The sequence below is a fragment of the Nelumbo lutea genome, chromosome 5 (assembly GCF_056320005.1).
Source record: "Nelumbo lutea isolate HS-2025 chromosome 5, American lotus-T2T, whole genome shotgun sequence".
In the NCBI taxonomy this organism is placed as follows: Eukaryota; Viridiplantae; Streptophyta; class Magnoliopsida; order Proteales; family Nelumbonaceae; genus Nelumbo; species Nelumbo lutea.
In genome coordinates, this window is record NC_142688.1 from 22193943 (window position 1) to 22213403 (window position 19461).

A 19461-nucleotide genomic window follows, 5' to 3' on the forward strand; every position below is an offset into this window, starting at 1 on the left:
ATTAACTAGTCCACAAAAGAAAAGCATATATAAGTGTTGTTTACCGCCTCTCCTGCAATTCTATTAAGCATTCTACTTCATGCTAAACTGAAGTTTCCTATATGATAATCTTATTTACCAGAAATCTAGTTGTCTCTAGACCACTCTTGTTTTGTCATTTACTAGTTGGGTTGTTTGGTGAAGAAATCAAAACAACCCAGGAAACTCAATGTGGCGACTTAGTTTGGGGCTCGAAAGCAGTTTCTGGATTTCTTTCATCACCTCATACATGGAATACATTTCAGACTAAAATACCTTTCCACTCAAAGAAGCCCCCTTTTATGGAGAACTTTAAAATTAAAAATTTGATTGTCTGAACACCTATTTTAAGTTGCTCAAAACTCTAATTAAAAGATGTGTATAGGGCTGATATTGGCAGCACCACAACAGGATGAGAATCCAGAGGGTCCCTATTCAATGGATGGATTGGATGAGCCACACAGGATTCCTCCACACGAGAAATATATGCAGGACTGAATTGGAGGTTTCCCTACTTGTCTGATTAGGAAACTATATATGTAAGAACTCCCACCTCAGTTCTCATGAATTAGGAAGCCTAACAGCTGAAGTGCATGATATACTCAAAAGATTACACATAGTAACCTTGACAACAATTGAAGGGTTTTTTATGAGTTAAGTCTATTTATTCTTTTTTTTTTTTTGATAAATAACATCAATTCCATTAAAATAATGAATAGATACAAGAAGATCCCCTTAGAGGCGCGAGGAGCAGCCTCTCCAAACAGAAAATACACAAACTACAACAGAGAAAACATGAATGTTGAAATTAAAACAATAGTTACAATTGTGCCCAGAACAATGTTTCCCTATTTATTCTTTTTAATCAGTAAGAGATTTAATAGGTGACGTAGGATTGCTTACTTTGATACCATTTGATGTACAAGTTGAATAACTGAAGGATGAACCTAGGAGGGTTAGGATGGATCTAAAGATGATTTCAAGACTAAAGGATTGGTTAAGTTAGAAAGGTTCGAGACTTAATTGCAAGAATTGAAATTTGTCCCAAAGTTGTGAAATGTTTCAAATTTAGGAAAATATGGCTAGGACTGGAATTAATTCCGTATGTAAATTTGTCCGGGACAGATGAAAGGGGTGGGTATGGTTTGCAGTATTCTTGTACAAAATGATAAACTCTTAAGATGTGGAGAAAACTTTAAAAAATCATAGATTCTAGGGTTCTAGATGGAATTCTGAGATGATATTTGATATGATGAAAGGTTATACAGTCTACGGGGGTGTCCAAGTGTGAGAGCAATCTAACATTGTTTGGCACGAAAGTACAAAACTGTCAAAGCAGGAAAATTCAGATTTAAACATAAACTTGAAGAAAGCATGCCTGACTCAAATCAGGGCCTTTAGAAAGGTTGAACAAACTTTTTTTAGTTAAAAAATCATGATCTTTTGATGAATACAATGGGTGCTTGCAAAATTAGAAAGAAGAGAGAAAACTTAGAATCACTCAAAGGGGTGCCTAAAATCACTTAAGGCATGGGAATCACTCAGCACGTGCATATACAGAAAAAAAAAATCACTTCAATATCATTCCGATACCTATCTCCATGTTTTGACTTCACACACACACAAACATGCACATAGACACTATAGGGGTGGCCAGACCTACTGGAACCAGGAAAAGAATTACAAAATTTCTACTACCATAAGAAAACTCAAATTCCTAAACAAATTAGCCAGTGACTTTGAAATCATTCAGAAATTTCCAATTTTGGCTCTTTGGCTCCTGCAACAATATGCATTTTTAGATGTGCACTCATATAACAACAAACGATGATGACAGCAATAATGACAATAACAATAATACTAATAATAATTGCCATATTATAATAATGCATGGTATAAACAGAAATAGAGAGCAGTGAAAAGAAAAGAGAAACAAAACAAAATTAACGATGGCAGTATGGATCTTGAAGACAACATAAAACCAAAGCAAAACAAACTAAATACTTATACACAATACACCAACAAATCACACAATACAAGAAAGAAACTTATGAAAATTTGCAGAGTACATCCCTCCAATATGAGCCCCATCAGCAGCCAGACAAACCCCTTTAAAGCTGCATCCTTTTTTCTTTGCTAAGTCAAAATTAGCTACATCCATTTTTTTCATTTTCTTTCTTACTTCATGTCTTTGTTTGATGAAAGGGGTATTAAACTAGCAGTCAAGTTTATGACCAAACAAACCATATCCCTGTAAATACAGAATGGGATAGTTCTGGTAGTAAAGAAAAACTTGAAGACATTTTTCCATTATCGGGTCCCAAAAACTTTGGCTTCTCGGGAGCCAGACAGGGGTTGGGAAGGGCTTGATCATTGTGGGCTTGGTTGTGATGCTTTTTTTCCTTGGGGAGAGCTAAGAGAGTTTACCTCTCCCCCTGGATCCTGTAATTGTTGTTCCTTTTTCTTAATATAAAGTTTCTGTTCGAAGAGATTAGAGAAATGGAGTTCGTGCAGGCAGGTCAGTGAGGGAGATCCTTGAAGATAGAAGCAAAAAATTTCTTGTTCGAAGAGATGAGAATCAAGGGGAAGGTAAGCCTGAAGGTAAGGGAAGCGAAAAAGGGTACAATATTGCTGGAAGGATTAGAAGTGATTGAGTGGCTAAGAGAGTTTATAGCTGGAGCCTGTTAAAAAGGGAAGCAGATAAACTGGCAGGATTTTAGTACATTAGAAGGGAGAAGATATGTTGTTGCATGTAAGAGGAATAGAAAAGGCTTCTTCATAGCTTTGGCTGAATTTTTTGGTAAGGGACGAAGGCAACTGGTGTGTCTACCAGCAGGAAAACAGAGCCAAGAATGGGGGGAAGTTGACTGGTTGCTCAAAGAGTAGTAAATGATAAAAAAGCCTCCATAAGGGAGGAGAAGGCATATCTCAGCAACAGCAGGGTAGAACAAGGGCCAGTGGTCATGGCAAAAACAAAAGGCCAATGCAGAATGGTGGGAGGTCTAGAGAATTATCAAAAAAAAAAAACTGTGGGAGGTCTAGAGAGAGAGGAGTGGGATAGTAAGTTTGTGATACAAGCCAAGGAAAAGGTTAATGATTGGAGAAGGGTAGCTGACTTACTGGCAACCAGGTTGAAGCTGAAGAGTGTCTTCATTGTAACCCCCTTCGATAACTGTAAAGCCCTCCTAGATCCAGTAGAGAATGAATTGGAAATATCAGCTATCAATGTCTAGGCTGATTTCGGATCATTCACAGTCTTTAAATGGAATCCAATATCCAACTCCAAGGATTTATTTGTTGAAGATGGTGTGGTGGTGTGTGTAATAGGCTTGCCTTTTCATCTGTGGAAACAAGAAGTAGCAGTCTATAGCAGTATTGTGTGGGGGAATCTTGAAAGGAGCTTTCTGGGGTGATCTTTACTTAGTAGCAATCCTGCTGAGTGGTGTGAAGCCGGAAGACATTCCACAAAAGGTAGAGGTACGAACAGAGGGGAGTTTTGTCTCTATGTGGCTAGCATCCTCCATTGAAGCAGGGCTATGGAAGGAGGCCCGTATGGTAGGAGGGGAGAAGGAGGAAGAAGAAGCATAACGTGGACTTGTGAGATTGGTTAATTCAAATGGGAAGGAATGTTTCACTAAAAAGGGCCAACAAGTTTTGGGAAGCCAAATAGCTTTGGGGCAAATGGAAGGTCAAACCTGTAGAAAGCAAGAAAAGGCTATGACAAATGGCAGATCTTTTGCGCAGGTGGTGTCAGGGGAAATAGGCAAAAATATACCAGTGTCTAAAGGGAGAGGGCTGAACCAGCAACCTCAGACAAGGAGGGTTGCTGGTTCGACCATTAAAACATGGGGGCATGATTTGTTAAGAGGTCACGTGGGAGGAAAAGACTTAGAAAACAGGCCCAGTCGAGTGGATCCCTTTTCTGGTGGGCCGGAGAAGGCAACTCAAGTAAAGGCTTTAAAGCTAGGTTCTTATATTACAACTTTTGAGCCCAAGGCCCATTACAAGACAGATGGGCCAAGGGACCCTTTAAGTAAGCATGTGACTGAGAGGAGGGATGAGCTGATAGACTAGATTAAGCATCTATCTTCTTCTACCCCAAATCCCTCCTTTCGATCAAACAGTTCAGGCGCAAAATCTCAAGACTCTTAGTCTCGAGGCTCTCTACAGTGGGTCCCATCCAACCTGGCGAACCATCTCTCATCAGATAGGCGTAACTTGAGATACCTGAAGCCTAGTGATTTGAACGGAGCAGGGTTTGAAGATTGGTTGAATGAACAAAACAGTAGTGCCAATTCTGATAGAGACGAAACTTTGAGTTTGGGAAGTCTGTCTCCGAAAAGCAACAATGATTTACTTGAAATAGAAAGTTTGCATAGAGTTGTTGTTTCTAGAGGAAGAGATTGAAGAGGCAGGTGGCAGGAAGACTAGAAATGGCGAAGAAAATGGTCCTAAAGCTGTGAAAACTAAATGATGGAATTAGATGGGAGATGGGTGAGGAGTTTTTGGAGGTCTAGAGGTTTAGATTGGAGCCCGTCTCCTTCTTGGGGAGACTCGGGGGGGATGATCTAACACTATGGAGGGAGGATGTGGTGGAAGTAGTCAAAGAATTGATAGGCAGATTCTCAGTTTCCATTAAGTGTAAGAATGTAGAGGATGGGTGTGTATGGGTCTTAACCAATGTTTATGGCCCTAATTCCTATAGAGAGAGGAATGAGATGTGGGAGGAACTATTTGCAATCAAGGGGATATGGGATGGCCCTTGGTGCCTGGGCGGGGATTTTAATGTCATTAGATTCTCTGATGAAACCAGTAATCCCCAACAGGTAATTACAACAAGAATGAGGAAATTTAATGGTTTTATTGAAGAATGTGAATTGAAGGAAATACCTCTGCTGCAAGCCAGTTACACTTGGTCCAACCTTCAGGAAACCCCTTTGTGTTCGAAGTTGGACAGGTTCTTATTTAACCTTGCCTGGGAGAATAGTTTGGAAAACTTGGTTGCTAGAGAGTTACCCAGGGTCTCCTCCAATCATTGTCCTATCCAGATAGGTACTGGGTTTTTTACTACAGGACCCAAACCTTTTAGATTCGAAAATATGTGGCTTACCCATCCAGATTTTGTGAAAAAAGTGAAGGAATGGTGGGGTGAGGAGGAGAGGGGGGTAAGATGGAAAGGGATCAAGTTTCATAAGAAATTAAAAAAGGTTGAGAGCCAAAATAAAAGAGAGGAATAGAGATCATTTTGGTAGAATTGAGGAGCAAAAATTGTGCCTAATCTCTCGAATAGAAAACTTGGATGTAAAGGAATCTCAAAATGGGTTGATCGAGGAGGATAGAGTGTTAAGGAGACAATTGAAAAAGGATTTGGAAGAGGTGTTACTGAGGGAAGAAATTAGTTGGAGACAAAAATCTAGACGCAAGTGGATTAAGGAAGGCGATGGGAACACTAGATTTTTCCATGATTTGGCAAATGGGAGACGAAGAAAGAATCCTGTGACCAAGCTAGAGATAGGAGAGGAGGTGATTACCAACCAGGATGACATAGCCAGAAATTTTGTGGGCCACTTCAAATCGATTTATAGAAGACCTTTAAGTGAGAGAGAAGTCGTGGAAAGGGTGGAATGGCCAAGAATTGATGATGGAATGGCAAGGTGGCTGGAAAGGGATTTCAAGGAAGAAGATATTAAGAAAGTTGTCTTTCTAATGGATAGATCCAAGGCTCCAGGTCCAGATGGCTTTACAATGGGCTTTTATCAAGACTATTGGGAGGTGTTGAAAGAGGATTTAGTTGAAATCTTTAAGGAATTTGCAGACAATCACATTATAAGCCCTGGAATTAATGCCACCATTTTGGCCTTGATACCTAAGAAGAATGATGCCAACCACCCAAAAGATTATAGGCCTATTAGTCTGGTGACAAGCATCTATAAAATTTTGGCTATAGTGCTCTCGTTGAGGATCAAAACAGTCATCCCTTCTTTCATCAATGAAACCCAGGGAACTTTCATTTAAGGGAGACAAATAACAGATCAGATCTTAATTGCAAAAGAGTGTGTGGAGGAAATGAAAAGGTCTAGGAAGAGAGGTTTCATTTGTAAATTGGATCTTGAAAAGGCCTATGATTTGGTGGACTGGGAGTTTCTATTAGAGGTTATGCGAAACTGTGGATTTGGGGACAAGTGGTGTAGTTGGACTTTTGGGTGTATCAGTATTTGTCACTACTCTATTCTGGTAAATGGTATGTTGAGGGACTTTTTTCCAGTTTGTAGGGGTGTCAGGCAAGGGGATCCACTCTCACCCTTCCTTTTTACCTTAGTAGCTGATGTAATTAGTAGGATCATTACTAAGGCTGACAATGAAGATGCCATTAGGGGTTGGAGAAAAGGGAGACACCAAGTCCCCATCACCCACCTTTAGTTTGCAAATGACCTAATGATCTTTTGTGAAGGAGGTTTTAGCGAAAATGTAGCAAACCTAAAGGAGCTAATCAAAGGATTTGAAAGTATTTCTTATTTGAGAATAAATTTGGAAAAGAGCTACATAGCAAGTATAAATTTGGAGGTAGGGGAGGTCGAGGCAATAGTGTCTTGAGTGTTCCACCTCTGCTTGGCCTATGTCATATTTAGGGCTTCCTTTAGGGGCAAATCCTAGGGAGAGTAGATTTTGGACGCCAGTGATAGAAAAGTTTGAGAAGAGATTAGCCTCATGGAAGAGGAATTATGTCTCTTTAGGAGGGAGAATTACCCTAATAAGAGCTACCTTGGCTAACTTACCTACCTATTTTTTGTTTGTATTTAGGATACCAGTTAGAAGCTAGGAAACTGGAGAAGTTGACGAGAGATTTCTTATGGGAGCCGAGACAAGGAAAAAATGATCACTTGGTTAATTGGGAAATTGTGTGCAGAAGTAAAGAAGAGGGGGGTTTGGGACTTGGGAGGGTAATTAGAAAAAATCAAGCTCTATTAGGGAAATAGTTGTGGAGATGACCATTGGAAAGAGAATTTGTGGCATGAGGTGGTGGGAAGCATTCATGGGAGGTTAAAGAATGGATGGGATGCTAGTGTACCAAGGCAAGTTAACCTAGCAGCACCTTGGAAGGCCATTCACAACACCCTTCCTCAACTCCTCAATTTTATCAGGTATGAAGTTTAGCCTGGCAACACTACTCATTTTTGGGAGGATATTTGGGTAGGAAACACACTTTTAAAGGATATGTTCCCTTCGCTATTTCTGTTTCTTTGTACAAAAAAGATGTGGTCTCAAAATTTGTCTCACCTTTGGGAACACCCTTAGATCCTACTTGGGATTTTGGGTTTCGTAGAGGACTTAGGGATAATGAAATTGAATCTCTTTCTGTCTTTGGGAGGATATTTGGGTAGGAAACACACTTTTAAAGGATATGTTCCCTTCGCTATTTCTGTTTCTTTGTACAAAAAAGATGTGGTCTCAAAATTTGTCTCACCTTTGGGAACACCCTTAGATCCTACTTGGGATTTTGGGTTTCGTAGAGGACTTAGGGATGATGAAATTGAATCTCTTTCTGTCTTGCTTGGTTGTCTTAATCAGGTTTGTTTGGATCCCTCCAAGCCAGATATGAGGGTATGGACTCCTAGACCCAATGGAACCTTCACTTGTGCTTCTTTCTTCAAGTCCATCTCTCAACTTTCTACTCACCAACCCTTTCCGTCAAAAGAAATTTGGTGTAGGCCAGTTCCCCAAAAAATTATGGCGTTTTGTTGGGAAGTATTCCATGGGAAAGTAAATACTCTAGATAACCTACAAAAGAGAAGACCTTTCCTCTATATTTATCGTAATTGGTGTATCCTCTGTAGAGCTCACCGTAAGGATTGTTACCACCTATTAATATCTTGTCCTTTTTCTGCAGACCTTTGGGCTTGGTTACTTTCGTTGTTTGTGAGTAGTTGGAGTCTACCAACAGAAGTTCACATGCTCTTCAACCATCCTACCTTTTATTGGCCTACAAAAATAGGGAGAATTATGTGGAGATGTGCTCGTATTGCCTTGATTTGGACTCTTTGGGAAGAAAGAAATATTAGAATTTTTCAAGAAAAGGAAAGGAGCAGACAAGAATTGAAAGACTGTGTGTTAAATAGGGCAATACCTTGGCTGAAGACCTTGGAAATCTTTCATCAATTCTCCTTTAATGACCTTTCGAGAAATTGGTCAGCAGTAGTGAGGTGTTCATCTCTAAAGGACAAATCAATTACAAGCTGGTCTCCTCCATCCGAAGGCTCACTAAAGTTGAACTTTGATGGAAGTAGCATGGGTAATCTAGGATTATCTGAAATGGGGGGTGCTTTGAGAAATGAGAAGGGAGAGATTTTGTTGCTCTACTTAGGTCCCTTGGGAATTGGGGACTCCAACAGGGCAGAACTTTTAGCTGCTGTATAAGGGGTGCAATTTGCAAACTAGTTGGGGGTACAACACCTCACAATCGAGGGGGATTCCAAAGTGGTGGTGGGTTGGTTGAAAAATTTTGAAGAGGCTATGTGGCGTTACAAGAATGAAATGAAGAAATTTAGTTGGTTGACAAGGAATATATTGGTCACTATACATTGGGTGGGGAGATCAACAAATAATTTGTCAAAGGTGTTAGCTAAGCAAGGGGTAAATAGGGAAGAATTGCTTTGAGCTCACTTGTGATTATTGCTTTTCTTTCCTAGTTTACTTGTAAGATTCAAGGAGGGGCTGCAGCTCGCGCCTCTCCCTAGGATGTTGTATGAACTCACTCTAAATCTGCTTCTAAATTAATAAATGTATTATCATTCATCAAAAAAATTAACTTGAAGAAGCATCCTACTTAGCAAGTTAGCAGTGCCTGATAAAGGAGAAACATGTGAACCCTAATCACCTTCTTTTTGAACCTAATTAAAACCCCTTTATAGCTAGCTATTCAGAATGTGATACTTGAAATGCATAAGTGAACTGTGTTTTACAACACAGACAACTGGTATTCTTTAAGTTAATAATTCTCAGTCCAAGAAGCAAATGGTTTTTCTGATTTTCATACAACTTTTTCATCATGATGACGATGTCTTACCTCAGCATCATCTTTGTTTTGCTCATCTAGTGACCCTAAAAGCTTTCCCTGCACAGAGAAAGGGAAAAAAGTGTAAAGAATATAGATGAACTTTCAATTAAAGAAAATCTTAGGTACAAAAACATTATAGAGAAACTTCTTACTTTATAATAAAAATAAATAAAAATCAATAGCTTTTACCTTTTAGTAGTACTGGTTAGAATCATAGTTGACTGGAGAAATAGAAAAGAAATGTTGATAGCAGACTGAGGCTTCTTTATTGATTTATGAAGGAATATATGATATTAACATATACAGATATACAATGGAATTGCCCACGTCCTAATGTGGGTTAGATTTGCTACCCACCCCATGTGCCTTTTTCTTCCCCTATTTCTTAAGTTACAATGGTATCATTATCCCTAGGGATTATTAAACCCCAATAATAGATGTGTTTTGTCAACTCCTTGTTTAGCCAAATTATCTGCCACAGTGTTACATGATCTCTTAAACAGTTAAACCCAAGTAAATCTAGCTTCCAAATTCCTAGCTAAATATCTGATTTCTCGGAATGTCAATATCACTGTTTTAAAAGGCGTCGAAGGCGTACGCCTGGAGGCGCTCCCAAAACGCCCAGAGGCATATGCCAGAGGCACTGATGTTGTGCATCTTTACTCTTCTTAATATAAAAGATTTTTATTAAAAATAAAGAAAAAATGAGATCTCCCTTCCTCTTCATCCTCCTCCCCTTCCTCCTAACCCCCCTCCTCCAAAGGAGGCTTACACTTCCTTGTGTTCAGGAGGCTTACACCTCTTGCGTTCTGAACTATGCCTCACGCCTCTAGGTAGTGGAACGCCTCGCGTCACGCCTCCGTGTTTTAAAACATTGGTCCATATTGCCATGGCCCTTGATTGTTGCATCTGATCCATCCCACAATAATCTTTGAACACTCCTCTATTTGCACCCTTTTATAGTTGAGATCTTTTCGTATGCTTAAACCTTGGAGTACAACCAGTAATTCTGCTCTTATTGAGTTCCTATGCCAAATAGGTCCTGAATACAAAATTGCTAATATGCCATAATGAGTCTAAACACATTCCCTATGCCTGCTTGCACTGGATTTTTTTTTTGGATAAATGAAGAATTAATTTCATTAATCAAGCATAATAGAACTTTACAAACTTCCCTTGGAGAGGCGGGAGGTGCAGCCTCTCCTAATCAATACAAAGGATCATAAAACAGATTACATAGCTTCCCAAAATAATCGATCCCTAAAGGACCCTTGTTTAGTAAGAGTCATCCAAAGTATTTGCCGACCTACCCACCCATTGAATTCTTAGAGTTATATGTCTTGTCAAGCATATAACTTTTTTTATGAGGTCCCTATAACTCTAAACAACTGAATCTGGGTTCATTAGCCAACCCATGATCACCTTGGAGTCCCCTTCAATTAATAGATTCTCTACTCCAAGTTGGTTGGCAATCTGAATTTCTATACTGCAGCCAATAACTCAGCCCTTGTAGAGTCCCCTATACCCACCGGGCCTGAAAATAAAGAGATAATGTTACCTAGATTACCATCAAAATTCAATTTGGTAAAACCTTCTGGAGGGAGGTGCCCAAACTGATACAGATCTGTTTTTCTTAATCGATGAATGGGCTATAACATTTCAATTCCTCCAGAAATCATCACAAGAAAAGGAACTGAAGGAATCCAAAGATTTCAACCAATGAATAGCCCTGGTTAGGATGCAATCCTTCACCATTGTAAGAGATCTCTCCTTGTCTTGGAAGATTTTTGCATTTCTTTCTTTCCAAATGGTCCACAAAGTGGCTGCTCTAAGGCACCTCCACATATTTCTTCCTCTTTTCTTGGCCAAACAAAGGTAGAGGGAGAAAATAGCAACTTAACTTCTGTTGGTTGGTTCCATCTGCATCCAAATAAAGCAAAAACCCAATCCCAAAGAGTTGCAGCAAAGGAACAAGAAACCAGTAAGTGATAGCAGTCTTCACCATGAGTTCTGCACATTATACACCAGTTTGGAGATAAACATAAAAAGGAATTTTTCTTTTGCAAGTTTTCCAAAGTATTGATCTTCCCAAGGAACACCACCCAGCAGAAAACAGCAACTTTAGGAGGAGCAGGCTTAGTCCAAACTTTTTTCACTAGAAAAGAGCCAAGGGTAGTATTAGTGCGAAGGGAATTGAAAAAGGAAGCACAAGGAACCTTTTGGAGCAAGGGCCCACACTCTTTTGCCAGGAGTCAAAGGATCCAAACAAACGTTTTTTTTATCAGTAAATTGTCAGATTTATTAAATCAAAGCCAAAGATAGTACAATTTAGGGAGAGGCACAAGATGCTACCTCCCCTTTAAGGATCAAAACAAATGTTGCTTAAAAGAGATAGAAGATCAGTAACACAACCAAGTTCAGTCTCCTGCAACCTCTGCTTGCACTGGATTTCCCATACTGCACCTATCAAAATTCAGTTTGAGGCTGTTTTCTGGTGGAAGGTGTCCATTTGGATAAGCCATACTGTTAGTTGTAGATGAAGAAGTATTACACAACCAGCCTCTCATCATGTCATTATCATCCACCGAAAAGGGTATGGAGATAAAACAAGTTTTGGCCCAACGCACCACCTTAATTGTGATGCTTTCAATCAGCACTTCTCTTGTTTGGGTGGGTGGCTTGAAAATTCTTGTAATTCTCTCCTCCCAAACTGACCAAATTATGGCATCCCTAGTGCATTTCCATAGTAATTGCCCTGCCTTTTTTGGTGGGGAGAAGAAAGAATCTACAAACCACATACAAGCATTTACCTGCCAATAAACCACAGACAGCAATTTCAATATGGTCAGCAAAGTAAGCAAGTGTTTACCTGCTTCTTTGATGATCCTGATGGTTTTTCCTCATTTATTTCATCTGGAATAATATTACTCTTCTTTAGATTACTAGACTTAAGGTGTTCCATCGACGGCCGAAGTTGTACAACTGCATGAACAGGATTCAAGTGTAACTGCAACATAGGAGGGGGAAAACTTTTACAATGCTTAGAACAAATAAACATCACAAAATGATTGGTTCAATGTATTCAATGATAAAGTAATTTACTGTAGTTCGAATAATTTCACTTTGTACTACATGTAACTTTTGTATATCTATATATGACTAAGACAAAAAAATAGAGGTGGAAATTTTGTAGATTTATGAGTATCATAGGGAAATTATTCTAATGCATGCAGCAAGAAAGAACAGGATCATGGCACCGAGCAACCATAACCCCAAAAATTAACATAATTTTTCTATTTGCAAGAAGAACACAATGGCAATTGGCATCATAAGTTAAACTAAGGCGGATAAAGAAGAACATATGATCAATAATCACAAACAGATAAATTTGCAAGAAAAAAAAAAAGAATGTAAAATGTGTATTATATTGGAAATATTCAATTTGAAAAAGAAAACTAACCAAATATCAAACCAGTGAATGGAACTTTTGCAAGTTAAAACAGGTTCAACCATTGGATCATTTGGGTCAACCACATGACGTCAACAATGTCCAAAATTAATCATTAGTGTGGATATACACAAAAGAAATATAAATTTAGGATATTTTATTTCCCAAACCTCCCCATGTGCAAAATTCAAGGTCTGAATATTCAGCATCTATCAGCTCTCACCTTCCTCCTCTATATCCCCCAGTTTTTTTTCCCATTTATTCTGCAGCAATGAACAAGAATTGAAATAACACAAAACATAAAAATACAATTTGTTTCTCTTGTACTACGCATTGACCCAGACACAGAAGACCGTTTGTACTTGGTTGGTATGCATTGTCTTTAAAAATTTCAGTGTCACTCAAAAGCTTTCAGCTCCACTTTTAGTGGTCTAATTATCTAAGAGTATCTGGTTTCTGGGACACAGGAGGAATTATAATAATACCTTATGATTAAGAATAAATAAACTTATAAAAAGACATAACATAAAGGTAGATGAATTGGGAAAGGAAGTTGAAGGAGAGGTGGGGCAAAGGACATCAGTGTTAGCACTTAGCAAGATAACTGGAACCAAAGAACTGCATATTATAAACTCAGTAGGACCTAAGTAGTGGACATCAATGTTTTACAATGTGGAGGCATGACACAAGGCGTTCCACCACCTAGAGGAATGAGGCGTAGTTCAGATTCTTCAGAACATAAGAGGCATAAGCCTCCTTAAGAGGAGGGGGAAGAGGAGGAAGAGAAAGGAGGATCTCATTTTACTTTATTTTTAGTAAAAATCTTTTATATTAAGAAGAATGAAGATGCAGAGCCCCTGGCCCAAACTTTCCCTTCCCTTTTCTTTTCTTCCTTTTCTCTTTTTTCTCTCTTTCTTTTTTCCTTTTTCTTTCTTTCTTTTTCTTTTCCTTTCCTTTCTTTTTGCTTTCTTTTTTTCTTTTTTTTTCTGACTTTTTGTACGAGGTGTGCATGAGGCATACACCACTTGCACCTGAGGCGTATACCTCAGAGGTATCAATGCCTCTGGCATACACCTCAGTGCATTTTGGGGGCACCTCACCGGGAGGAGTCTCCCATGCCTTTTAAAACACTGGTGGACATCCAGCAGCACAACGTATTTTTTTGACAGACAATTGCTCAACTTCAAGAAACAGCATCTTATATTTTATATGATTATTCAGATTTTCAGTGTCTTCCTACATTTATAACATTTATAACAATGTAGCAAGCTAAATCTGAAAAAAAAAAAGGACAATTGCTCCATAAAAGATGGCAATATATATTAGCATACCTTGTTGCCAATCAGAACCCCAACAGCATAGCCAGTGGTGTTAGGTGGCTTCCACAGAGATGACAAAGTCTACATAAAGAGAAATGATTTTAAAAAATATCATATTATATTGATGAAATATCTCACCTTTACTATTTACACACACAGAGAGGTCATGCTATGTTATGTACAGATCAAGTGAACATGAAATAAAAAATAAATAAAAAAAACTATATAACATTATGCCATTGTTGATGCAGAGTAATTTGAGTAGCATAAACCAGAGCCAAAAGGAGGCGGCCGGCCAAATCTCAAAATAAACAAATTGTTGCTGATTAAATAAGAGACTAAAATCAATCAGCTATATTCTCCTTGTGCTACACCATAATTCAACAGTAACTAACAAAAGCAGTTAAATTTCCGGGGAATAAGCCATGCTATAGAGAGTTATGACGTTATTAGTTCTTGTTTTTTCAGGACTGGTTGAGTCAGTTCTGACCAACAGGCCAATGGCACATACCGAACATGGGCTTGGAAATGAAAGCTAGGCCTTTCAAAGCAGTAAGACCTCTTGTGGAGTTTGATCAAGCTTGGATAGGTCTGTACAGTTCCTTTTACGTATCAGTACTATGTGTCCTATAAAAAGGTCAAATCTTTTTACACAAATATCACAAAAAGAATACAAAAAATTGCAATTAAGTACTACCTAGACCCCCCTCCCCCCACTTGACTTCAAAATCCTTTTTTTATCTTTGAAATCATTATGCAGCAAAGCCCAATCCACCATAAAAGATCTAATGTCCTTACAAATGCTAAGTGGATTTGTTACATCCTCTATCATTATAAGCTGCCCGCAAGGTACCTGGGTATGCCTTTAGGGGAGAATGCAATGCAAAGAAGATTTGGGAGCCGATTGTGGAAAGGGTGGAGAGATATTTGTGGTTGGCATCTGGGAGAGGGAGATATTTGTCAAAAGGTGGGAAGTTGGTGTTGATAAAGAGTGTTATTTACTCCCTTCCCACTTACCTACTACCATTGTTTTTTTATCAATACTTACCTACTATCATTGTTCTTCATTCCAGCTAGGCAATTGAAAAGAAAACACAAGATTTTCTATGGGAAAGGTGGAAGATGGATTTTAAATTGCATCTAGTTAAGTGGAGCAAAGTGTGTAGTCCAAAAAAAGTAGATGGTTTTGGAGTGAGGAAGATAAGAAGATTAGGAAGTTTAGTGTGGCTTGTCTTGTCATGTGACTCTGGAGATGAAATGAGCAAACCAATGCTTTATGGAGAAGGATAATTTTAGCCAAATATTGTGCCAGGGATTTAGGCTGGTAGCCAAGAGAGACAAGATTGCCCTATGGGTGTGCTGTTTGGAGGGTGGAGTTTAGAAAAATGAATCAAGTATACACTAGGAGATGGTACTAGAACTAAATTCTGGTTCGATTCTTGGTGTGGTGATCATCCACTTAAAGAGAGCTTTCCTATCCTCCTGAGATAGCACAGAACAAAGAGCGTCTGGTTGTTGTGCCCTATGTTTAGAAGGAATTTAAATGACTGGGAGGTTGAGATGTGGATGGAGTTGATGCAGAAAATTTCTGCCATTACACCTAATAGTATATGCAGGTATAAGAGAGCCTGGATATTGGATAAAGGCAATTTCACAGTTAAACCTTTCTACAGTAAGCTCATAGAGGTAAGATGATGGACTTCCCTGCAGCCAAAGTGTGGAAATACTGCAACCCCTCCAAAAGCTGCTTTTTTATTATGGGTGGCAGTGCTGGTAGACAGCAGATGTTTTGGCTAGGAAAGGTCTGAATTGCTTCCTGGAAGGTCTGTAATGTGTGGGGGAGCTTCAAGGATTCAAAGCATTTGCTAATTCACTGCAAAGTTGCAAGAAACCTTTGGGCAAGATTTTTGGGGCTGTTTGAAGTTCATTGCTGTTTTCCAGAAAAATTATTGGCAGTTATAAGGAGTTGGCAGCTGAAACGTCTTTCTAAAGAAAGCAAGGTTATTTGGGGAGTGGCCAATTTGGACAGAAAGGAACAAAAGACTGTTTGAAAACAAGTTCATTACAGAAGAGAATTTACTGAAAGGATTTTGGAGTAGATTGCATTCTTGGGTAGGAACACACAGATTGCTCATGAATAGGGCCAATAGGCCTTATAGCTCCTTTTTTTATTCTGGAGCTCTTTTGTATCTATGCACACAGAATATGCAGATTTGAAGATGTACAGATATCTTTGGGCACTGTACAACCCCTTGTGCAGATTTGGCTTGTTTTTTGAGTAATTCAATACTTTACCCTTTTCCTCAACAAAAAAAAAAAAAAAAAAAAAACTTATATGGTAGACAATTTACCGAAATTATAAAATTTTAAACATTCATCTAATTTATAGCCTTCTGGTATTATTTATTTTTCCATGTCCTACGATGATCTGTTTTTTCTGCACTATAGATGGGAGTAGTTCCCCCTCAGTTGAAGGGTGATTTTATGTAAAGATGTGTTCCTGCAATTAATCACGTGAGACTAGGACAGAAGCTCCATAAGGTTTTAACTTTTAACTTCCAACAGTGAGCTCACTCTGTCCCATTGGTCTTTGATTCAATCACTACTAAAACTAACTAAATTGATCCAGTTGATCACGGCAATGGAGAAATAATAAAGAACAAAGACAGAGCACAACTGCTCTACAACGTTGAAAAAAAAAAGGTGAAATTAACAGTTTTAACAGAGGAAATATCCGATGAACTCTGATGGATACAATATTCAGGATTTTCCCTTTTTACTTGCTCACTCTATCCCAACAGTTATTTATTTCTTGTTTTAGATTTCTCTACCTCCAATTTCTTCTATACTCAATTGGATATTTAGTAGCTCAACGCTTTGGGCAAATGAATATATGATTAAACACCAGATATGCAAAAACATAAAAAAAGAAGAAGAGATGCAAATAACAATTGTCGAAAGAATATGTAAATGTGGTTATAAGAAATAACAAAGAAAACGATTTACCAACAAACCTGCTTTGTCATTTTCCTATTCTTGGCGGCATCATCATTGTTACAGTTATCACCATCATAAGTGCGCAAATCAACTTCAATTTCTGAAGATTCTGGTTTTATTCTAACCTGAATGACCAATATCCAATAATGAGACACCCAATAAACAAACCAAAAACAACTAGCAATGTCAAATGGCAAAGTGAATATCGCTTATTAAAAATCTATATATACACCTCTTTACATCTCTCATCCAGTTCGTAAGGACGCCAACAAGGTCTAAGAGGGTATTGAAGAACATACAACTGGAAGTAAAATATAGAAAAAAAGGAAAATGTAAGAAGGCATAACCACACGTTAATCCAATCGGATGTATAGAAATCGAGACTGTATGCATTTGTGAAGCCTACTTGAGTATCGGTATCAAGAGGAGAAGGATTAAAGAAGACATCAATTTCGCGAACAACTCGATCTTCGTCACCGTCTTCTTCCATGGGGACCACCTCCGCCTCCGCCTTCGGCTCCACCTCCTCTTTGGCCATAAAATTGAGAGTCGAAGAAGCAGGTGGCGGTGGAGAGGGTTCAAAGGCTGCCTTGACAGTGGCATCGAGTGATGGCTGGGAATCTTCTTGTTTCTTTACAGGAAGGGCAGCAGGTTCTGATTCTGATACTGGTTCTGGTTTCGGTCGGAGCTTCGGCTTTGATGATTTGGGCAGGAACCTTGAGGGTTTTCTGGAAGCAGCCTGGCTTGAGCCATCGGGGCGCTCGATGCCTAGGTCGTCTAAGTCCAGGTCCATAATAACTGAAACACGACCTCCGACAGCGGTGTTGATACAGTCGGGGTTAGTTAGAGAGGAGAGGGCACTGCACCGCGCTCTCTCCGACTCTCCTCCCCCTATTGAAAGTACCAACTTAAACAAAGCAAAACGGCCACAGTCCGGATCTCCTGCCCACGTTTATCGCAGCAGCACAGGGAGAACATCTCATCCTCTGGGGGAGATGTTCCCAATTCACGGGGATAATGTATTATGGGTAGGCGTGGGCAGGATTTACGTGCACAGAAGATCCGGAGCGGTCACGGTAGTGTTTATGAATTGGGATTTGCTTTAAAAATCGCGCCTCACACCGATCTCACAGATACATTCCGTCTTGTGTTGGGAACATATCTCCCCGTGAATACGAGAGATGTCCCCGTTGCGCAGCCAGAACATGCTGTGGGATCAATATTTTGTAATCGAATTCGCATGCAGGATGCAGAAAGCCACGTCGAACTCCTCTCAAATCCCTTAAATACAAACAGGCGACATCCCTCGTTAGAGAACCATCACGTTTTGTAATTGCAGTTACCTTTCCTTGCCTTTCTGGCACAGTTGCAAGTGACCCCTTATATTAGAAATTCTCTAATAAGAAATACAAAAATGTCTAAAATACCTATACAAATTACTATTAAGGCTAGTTTCTTAAAAAAAAAACAATATAAACTTTGTAAACAATATGATTGATATGAAGGACAATTTTGAAAAATAAATCAATTTCAAAAAGATGATTGAAAGGGTTTGGACTAGCGGGTGTTTTGGGTAGTTGCAAGAGAAAACTTGAAAAATAAACATTTTCATCAAAATTTACAACATGGGTATTTTGGATATTTTAACACCTCCTTTTAGTAGGGTTGTCCATGAAAAACCGAATCGAGAAAATTAAATTGTAAAATGCGGTTAATCGAATCGATTGGTTCTGTTCCGATTTAGGATTTTTGAAAAATCGAATGATCAGTTTGGTTTTCGGTTAACCAGACCAACTAGTGTATATATTTATATGTATATTTTATATATATTTTAATATATATAACATATTTTCTATATTATATATAAATATATTTATTATTTATATAAATATATACTTATATTATATTTATAATAATCTATTTATAAATACATTATATATTTTAAAATTATTTATAATATATTATATATAATTTATTATCTATAATATAATATTATACATATATTTATATAATATATATTATAAATATAAAAAACTGAAAAATCAAAGAACCAAACTAGTTAAAAACCAAAACTGGCAGACCAGTTAACTGGTGGTATCAGTTTGGAGAAATGGAAAAAATTGGTACCACCGGTTTGATTTACAAAAATGTCCGTGGTTCAATTAACCAAACCGTGGACATCCCTACCTTTTAGAAGATCTTGACAAAGGGGTCTATTTATAATTATGTCAAAAAGAGGGAAGATAGTTGCAATTACCAATGTTTGGAGAGGTTTTAACGACAACTAAAAAATTTGGGGAGCTTTTAGTAATTTACTTAAAATAATAAAACACTTTTAATCCCACCTCTACCCTCGGGCACAAAATCTTGAGTAGGGGTGAGCAAGAAAAACCGAAAAGCCGAAGTGACCAAAACCGAACCGAAAAATTGGTTAACCAAATTAGTCAGTTCGGTTTCAGTTTGATATTCTTAAAAAACCGCTAATTTTGGTTCTGTTTCGGTTAACTATTTAAAAAAACAAGCGGTTAATCGAACCGATCGATATATATACAGTAATATATATATTATATACTATATTTTTTTATTTTTTTAACAACCGAATAAAAGAATTAGGAGACTTTTAG

At 38.3% G+C, this 19461-nt stretch overlaps 1 protein-coding gene across 4 annotated transcripts in view; it reads right to left on the minus strand.

The window, feature by feature from the left end:
* LOC148850939 (uncharacterized) overlaps positions 1–17892 on the minus strand; it is a 44127-nt gene extending 26235 nt beyond the window's left edge. For all 4 annotated transcript variants that reach the window (XR_016099239.1, XR_016099240.1, XM_088944683.1 and 1 more), the window contains exons 1-6: positions 17244–17892; positions 17070–17138; positions 16855–16962; positions 13853–13921; positions 11943–12080; positions 9083–9130 (exon numbers count right to left, since the gene is read on the minus strand). Coding sequence is in view for 2 of the 4 variants with exons in the window: in XM_088944683.1 (XP_088800809.1) it covers positions 9083–9130; positions 11943–12080; positions 13853–13921; positions 16855–16962; positions 17070–17138; positions 17244–17630 (819 nt within the window). In the remaining 2 variants the exon portion in view is untranslated. The remainder of the gene's footprint in view (positions 1–9082; positions 9131–11942; positions 12081–13852; positions 13922–16854; positions 16963–17069; positions 17139–17243) is intronic.
* Between the last annotated feature and the right edge of the window lie 1569 nt (positions 17893–19461).